Below are 8,131 nucleotides of genomic sequence, written 5' to 3'. Positions count from 1 at the left end.
TTTTTAGTTGGAGTTTGGAGTCTCACTCTGTTGCCCAGGCTGGACTGTAGTGGCACACCTATGGACACCCCGGCATTGACCTGCTGGACTACAGCAATCCTTCCACCTGAGCTGAGAGGATTGCCTGATTCCACAGGCTCCAGAACAGCCTGGGCAACTTGGTAAGACCTCATCACTACAATAAATAAAAAAATTAGCCAGGCGTGGTACCACTTGCCTGTAGTTCCGGCTACTTGGAAGGCTGAGGCGGAAGGATCACTGGAGCCCAGCAGGTCGACACTGTGGTGGCCGTAAGTGTGCCACTGCACTCCAGCCTGGGCGATGGAGTGAGACTCCAACTCAAAATACACACACACACACACACACACACACACACACACACACACACACACGCACACACCACACATTATTTTGAGATTCTATAATTTGTGTAGTAAACTTGTGTTGTACCTATAAAATGCTGGTGATTGGAAATAATTTTTCATCTTCTGAAGTAGATGAGATGTTAATTATGTCATCTAATCTCTCAGAGATAGGATATGAGATTTTAGGGAAAAGATGTTGTTAGGTGTCAGCAAGTAATTTTCCACTTTACTGCCAGTGTCCTTGAAAGCTTTGTGGGATTAGTGAAGTCTCAAGGGGCCATGCTGAGGTTTTAATTTAAAATGTGAGCTTTCATTTGTAATGTTATATTGATAAGATCTTATTTAGTTATTTAGATGATATTTGCCTTTTTACCTTCAGAGTCACTTGAAAGCTTCTGAACATGCTGCTGATATCCAGATGGTGAATTTTGACTATCATCAAATGGTTAAAGGAGGAAAGGCAGAAAAATTACATAGTGTTCTTAAACCTCAAGTCCAAAGGTTTCTAGATTATGGATTTTTTCACTTCAATGGAAGTGAAGTTCAAAGGTTTGACTGCTCTTTTTCTCTCTTCTTAAAGTTGGTACATTGCTATAATTTAAAAATTATTCTTATCATTGAACTCTTAAATCTCCTTTTAAAAATTAAAGTTAATTATTAAATAAAATACTTTTTTTAAACTTGATTTTTAGGCTTATTTGACTTGCTTGAGAGTTCTGTCAGATTTTTTTTTCTTTTTAAAATTTTAACATGATTGCTTTTCTCAATTTTGGAGAAGAGGCTTAAGTAGTTCGGTTGTAACTTTTACTAGTTTTGTGTATCATTCAGTTTTTTCTTACAGCACCGAGACATTTAAAAAGATTGGAATTGAACCCGTTTTGTTTAATGCTGCATGAATATCGAGTGTCGTTTGCAGCTGCATGGTAGTGGTTTCATTTGCAGCCTCAGCTCTGTGGTGTCTGGCTCTAGAGTTACTTCTTGTCACCAAGTATTTTCAGCCTCCATTTTGAAGCCTATCTTAACTAAAAAAGTCTGCTGTCTAATTTTTAGAGAATAAGATTGTTCCTTGCATTTCTGAGTATTATGTAACCTATTTTTGTAGAAGGTACTGTTAAATTAAGTGCATCTGTGTATCCTGGCTTTAAAAAATGTAATCTTTTTTGAAATAAACCGTCATCTTCTGTATAAAAAAGAAAGAATTCAACAAATAATAATTAGAGGTGACATTATGAAGCACATCTTGTGGGGCAGGCAGTATATTTAGTTTTTACATGTATCAATAGCAACAGTCATAGGGATTGGTTCTATTGTAATGTCCGTTTGCATCTGCTACAAGTCACTTAACTAGGAAGTGCTAGAAATAGGAATTGTGTGACTCCATTTTACATCCTGTTATCTATGATAGTATTTCATTTCTCTTTTAAGTGTTTTAGTATTTCTTGACCTTAGTAAAGACTATTAAATGCAAACAAAAGAAAAGACTTTGCCTACTGGCTGCTTTAGTGTAATTTAAATTTTTCAATTTTTACATGTGAAATAGAGAAGAAAAGTAAGTATTGAAAGATTTAAGTTCAGAATATAGGTTGGCGTAAGCTTCAGTGAACAAAGCTTAAATTTTTAATTTTTTTCAATTTATATAGTATTTTTTAGTATCAATTTCATAGAAATTTTATAGGACAGCCAATAGAGATAACAGATCTTAGGTTTGTAAAAGATTTATTCCATAAATATTTGATTATCCTTTATGTGCAAAAAACTATAGGATTATAAACCTAAATGTACATTTGACTTCTAACTACTGACTTGATTAAAAATAAATGTGTGATGGGTATGTAATGAAGAATATGTGGCAAAATGTTAACAGTTGTCAAATCTAGATGGTGGGTTATGGATGCTTACAGTGTAATTCTTTCATCTTTTTTAAATGTTTGAAAATTGCAATACTAAAATTTGGAGAGGGACGGTAGATGCTATGTTTTAATCAACTCAGTTATTCTCAGTTTGTTTTAGCTTTATTTTTGTTCCAAATTAGCTGTTTATCTTTATTGAATTTGTTACAGATGCCAGAGTGGTACTGTTCGAACAAACTGCTTGGATTGTCTAGATAGAACAAATAGTGTGCAGGCATTTCTTGGCTTAGAGGTAAAAATAAATTAAAATGTATGTACCTTGTATCATATGCTGCTTTGAGTGCTTTTTATAATACTTAATGTTTGTCATTAGTTACCTTTCAGAAAATATATATGAAGTTAAGCTTCATTAAAGGCATTCTTTGGTGGTTTCTCTCGCCCATGCCCTTTCTGGCATGCCTCCCTCTCTTTTCACTCTTTTTCTAATAAACTTTGTTTGAAAACTTTTTAAAAAGACATTTTTTACTCTTTCTCCTCCACTTCCTTCTTCCCCTTTTTGATTTAAATGTTTAATTTACCTGTTCTTCATACTCTCTTTAGGTTATTATCTACTTCCTTCTACTGTTCCTTAATTCTCCCTTTAAAAAACTGCTATTTATACTGTTCTAACAATTGCTTCTTTTACCTGTGTTTTGGAATACATATATACATAAATATATATTTATGCATCTATCTTCTATCTATCTATCTATCTATCTATCTATCTATCTATCTATCTATCTATCTATCTATCTATCTCTATCTCTATCTATCTATATATTAGGAGGGAGAGAATCTGTTGTCACATGTACCATTCTACAGGATTGTATTTTTGACAGCTTGTAACCCAATCCAGTTTGTTTGGTGTTTTCAAGTCAGTAGTTATAAAAACAGCATCAGATGAAACTGCCAGAGTGGGCTGGGCTTGGTGGCTCAGTTTGTAATCCCAGTGCTTTGGGAGGCAGAGGCAAGCAGATTGCCTGAGCCCACGGGTTCAAGACCAACCCGGGCAACTTGGAGAGACCTCATCTCTACAATAAAAAACAAAAATAAAAAATTAGCCAGGCATGGTAGCATGCGCCTGTAGTTCCAGCTACCTGGAATGACCGCTGAAGTCCTTCAGGTGGATGCTGGGGTGGTTGTGAGTGTGCCACTGCACTCCAGCCTGGACAACGGAGTAAAACACCAACTCAAAAAAAAAAACAAGAAAAGAAAAAAAGAAGATGCCAGAGTGAGAATGAAAATGAATGAGGTTCAATTTCATTGATAAGGTGTTTGTTTAAAACAGTTTTTCCTTTGTCACTTATCCATCAAATTCATTCTAATATAAAACATAGTCCCAACTATTTGACAACCTGTGTAGCAATGCTGAGCTTTCTAGGTCTTCCCTAATATGCAAGTTCAAGTCTTAAAGTTCCATAGGAACTTAACAGAGTTCCCAAATACTGTAAAAATATATATATATATAGGATTAGGGAGTAACATATTCTTATTTCCTCTAGTTAATGATCTTAAGATTTGACCATAATATTTTTTTTTTTTTGAGTTGGAATCTTACTCTGTCGCCCAGACTGGAGTGCAGTGGCTGCTCCTGGCCACCGCAGCCTCGACCTGCTGGGCTCCAGCGATCCTTCCGCCTCAGCCTTCCGAGTAGCCGGAATTACAGGCACGCGCTACCATGCCCGGCTGATTTTTTTATTTATTGTAGAGATGAGGTCTTGCTGCCCAGGTGGGTCTCGAACCCGTGGGCTCAGGCAATCCACTCACCTCAGCCTCCCAAAGGTGTGGGATTACAGGCTGAGCCACCGAGCCCGGCTGACCATAATATTGATTAATCAGTTATTTCAAAGCGGAGGTTATTTCTACCTCAAAAATGAAAGTATAGTGCATAAAATTGTCTACTACAGAAATGCATTTTTTGTGTAACTAAAAATACACAAAAAGTTAAAACGGTTTGGACTCTGGAAACTGTCATTAAGGTTTACAATTTATAATTTATTTAGAAAATATGACAAAGTAAAAGCAGGCATGTTGATCATTTAGATAGAGTTTATCACAAAGCTTGTATTTGTTTCAAGTTCTGGTTTTAAGTGACTGAATAAGCTTACATGGTTTTTGAGGGTAAGCTTATTGGAATACTTGAACCTCTTCATTAAAAGTATGACAGGTATTCATTTTAAGGATCTGTCTTAGCTGACTCTCCACTCCTGGTAGTTAGGTATAAGAATCCTAGTATAGTAGTTGGTTGGTTGGTTACAAAATGTATTGCTAAGATAGGCAAAGCTAACTAGTAGTGGAGTAAGATCTGTTTTGCCCAATTCCTTGAAGAGAGAAAGGTTTAAATAATGAGACCTGGGTCTCGTTTTGTTTTATTCCCTGTGCTAGCAAAGAACAGTGCTTGTGGAAGTCTCTCAGTAATATTATACACCCAATTTAAGATTTTAAAATATTATTTTAATTTCTGATTCTTTTATAATTATGGATAATCACCATACTTACAGATAAGGCAAAATAAACAAAAATGGGAAGGAATTAAGTAAGAATGCAAGGCACAGAATATGACTAGATTCCAAATAAGAGAAACAGACTAGATAAGGATTATGCATTGCTTTGACTCTGCCAGATCTTAAAGCTAGAAGTTATACTGAGTAAAGACCAGTAACATTTCTGAACAGTTTTATTGTTGCCCTCTTTTATACATGGTACTAATACAGATTTTATACATTAAAAGATGTCATGATGTTATTCAGAGCTATAGTTTTTTTTTAATTTTGTGACAATTTAAGAACTAAGAACCGGTCTCCTTTTTTCTTTTTTTTTTGAGTTGGAGTCTTACTCCGTCTCACCCAGGCTGGAGTGCAGTGGCACGCTTATGGCCACCCAGCACTGACCTGCTGGGCTGCAGCCATCCTTCCGCCTCAGCCTTCCAAGTAACTGGAACTACAGGCGAGCGCTACCAGGCCCAGCTAATTTTTTTTTTTTTTGCTTTTTATTGTAGAGACAAGGTCTCACCAAGTTGCCCAGACTGGTCTTGAACCTGTGAGCTCAGGCAATCCTCTCACCTCCTCCTCTCAAAGTACTGGGATTACAGGCTGAGCCACCCACCCTGGCCAAGAGCTGGCCTCCTTTTTTCATAATATCTTGACCCTAATTACTTAAACTTATAGAACCAAATGCAAAAATTAAAGAAACAAAGTTATTTCCATATACGTATCTATGTCAACTGTTTTTCTCTAATGAATGCTGTTGATTAATTAGTTCTTTTAGGTGAGTAAGGTACACTAGTCTCATCTTTAATAAGATTAATTTTATTATTTAACCAGAAAGAAGTCTTTATTTATACAAGGGAATATTAAGATACTTGTAGTTTTCATTGATGTAGTGTTTACTTTAGAAATTGAAATGGTGGGAAATAACACAGCCTAGTAATCTGTTGTTATGTTTTCAGAATTCAGTCCCAAATAATCCTGTAACAATAAATTTTTGATTTGCTCTTGGTAGTTCTTAGAAGTCATATAACAATTAGTATATTCATCTACTTATACAAGTTCCTCTTTTGCTGTTTTAGATGCTGACTAAACAGTTAGAGGCTCTTGGCTTAGCTGAAAAGCCTCAGTTGGTGACTCGCTTTCAAGAAGTTTTTCGGTCAATGTGGTCTGTGAATGGTGACTCAATCAGTAAAATATATGCAGGAACTGGAGCTCTTGAAGGGAAAGCCAAGGTAGATCTAGAGATGTCATAATAACATTACAAAAGATCCTCCTTTTCTTCTCTTAATAAAGCTTCTAATTGACCTTTTAAAAAATTAATAGGTTTTTAAAAATTAATAGATATCTGTTTTATAATTCTGTTTAATCATACTTTTATGCCTTCTTTGATACTTTTTCTACAGTGAATACTAATGATTAAATGGAAGATAGATATTTCCCTAGGTTTGGGAGTATATATATATGACATATTTACTCATTTAGTGATAAGCCACTAAGACATATATATTGCTTATATTTTTTCATGATTTTCCCTTATATATCTGTTTTTTGTATTGTTTATTTTGATTATAAATATTGTTTTTAAAATCATAGTTCTTTTAATAAAGGGTTCTATCTTATTTGACTTTGTGTCCCCTTCACTTGACACAGTGCCTGCTGTTTAAAAGATGTGTGATAAGCTGGGCGTGGTGGCTCACGCCTATAATCCCATCACTTTGGGAGGCTGAGATGAGAGGATTGCCTGAGCTCCCGGCTTGAGACCAGCCTGGGCAACTTGGCGAGACCTCATCTCCACAATAAATCAAAAAATTAGCTGGGTGTGGTGGCGCATGCCTGTAGTTCCAGCTACATGGAAGACTGAGGTGGAAGGATTGCCTGAGCCCAAGCAGGTTGATGCTGTGGTGGCTGTGAGCATGCCACTGCACTCCAGCCTTGGTGACAGAGTGAGACTCCAACTCAAAATAATAAGAATAATAAAAGATTTGTTACAAATGCTGGATGGGCAGATGAATCAATTGATAATTTATGCAATACCTACTATGACCCAACATTAGGCCATATATTTTTTTTTTTTTTTTACTTATTCTTCCTTGGAAAGGTTATCAAAATGTGCCAGAAGTGTGAGATATGGACCTAATTATGATTCTTTGTGTCTTCATCACTTTTTAAATTCCTGGTTTTAGCTACAGTTTACTTTCCCCTTGAGTATTTAGCCCTTATTGGGGGAATTTAGAACTAGAGTTAGTTTCATTGTTTTATATACTTAAATATTGTTTAAATTTTTTTTTTTTTTTTGAGTTGGAGTATCACTCTGTCGCCCCGACTGGAGTGCAGTGGTCACTTCTGGCTACTGCAACCTCGACCCACTGGGCTCCGGCGATCCTTCCGCCTCAGCCTTCCGAGTAGCCGGAATTACAAGTGCGCGCCACCACGCCTGGCTGATTTTTTGATTTATTGTAAAGATGAGGTCTCGCCAAGTTGCCTAGGCGGGTCTCAAACCCATGGGCTCAGGCAATTCACTCACCTCAGCCTCCCAAAGCGAGGGATTACAGGCTGAGCCACCGAGCCCAGCTATCAATGACTATTTTTATGCAGAGTATTCCTAAATCTATGTTTCCAGGTAGCATTTTGTTCCTTTTTTTTTTTTTGAGTCAGAGTCTCACTCTGTTGCCCAGGCTAGAGTGCAGTGGCTAAATCTATGTTTCTAGGTAGCATTTCTTTTTTCTTTTTTTTTTTGAGTCAGAGTCTCACTCTGTTGCCCAGCTAGAAGTGCAGTGGCATGCTATGACCTGCTGGGCTCAGGTAATCCTTTCACCTCAGCCTTCCAAGTAACTGGAACCACAGGCATGTGTCATCACGTCTGACTAATTTTTCTTGATTATTGTAGAGATGAGGTCTCGCTAAATTGCCCAGGCTGGTCTTGAACCCTCAGGCTCAGACAATCCTCTCACCTTGGCCCCCCAAAGTTCTGGGATTATAGGCGTGAGCCACTGTGCCCGGCCATCTAGGTAGCATTTGTATTGGCCTATTTGGGGATGGGTGCCACCTGGTTGTCCCATATCTCCACTTGGATATCTGACTTACACTTAAAGTTTAACATGACTCCCACATTTGCTCCTTCTGGGCCTTGTGATCATTTTTCATTCCACCATCCTCCCAATTATTCATCCACTAAATACTGGTATCACTTTTGTCTACATTTACCTCACATATCCAATCAGCTAGCTTCCGGTCCCATGGACCTCTTTTCTGCAGTCTCTCTTATCCATCTCTTCTTCCATTCTGATTGTCTCTTGTGTTCCTCTCTTTTACTCATTGCCTTTTCCTCTCCTTGGCCAGTAATCAATCCCTTCTTCTTCAGTGATTCCTGACTGATGGGGGTGGCACA

General features: G+C 37.2%; 1 protein-coding gene across 5 annotated transcripts in view; it reads left to right on the top strand.

Moving 5' to 3' along the window:
* Positions 1-8,131, top strand: part of SYNJ1 (synaptojanin 1) — a 106,215-nt gene that overhangs the window by 49,971 nt on the left and 48,113 nt on the right. For all 5 annotated transcript variants that reach the window (XM_021717763.1, XM_008068457.2, XM_021717766.1 and 2 more), the window contains exons 9-11: positions 745-914; positions 2,426-2,507; positions 5,823-5,975. In XM_021717763.1, coding sequence (XP_021573438.1) covers positions 745-914; positions 2,426-2,507; positions 5,823-5,975 — 405 coding nt within the window. The remainder of the gene's footprint in view (positions 1-744; positions 915-2,425; positions 2,508-5,822; positions 5,976-8,131) is intronic.

This window comes from Carlito syrichta, unplaced genomic scaffold (genome assembly GCF_000164805.1).
Source record: "Carlito syrichta isolate Samal-C Ts95f unplaced genomic scaffold, Tarsius_syrichta-2.0.1 Scaffold310961, whole genome shotgun sequence".
NCBI classification, from domain to species: domain Eukaryota; kingdom Metazoa; phylum Chordata; class Mammalia; order Primates; family Tarsiidae; genus Carlito; species Carlito syrichta.
Note: the sequence above shows the minus strand (reverse complement) of the source record. Positions and strands in the feature narration are given on the sequence as shown.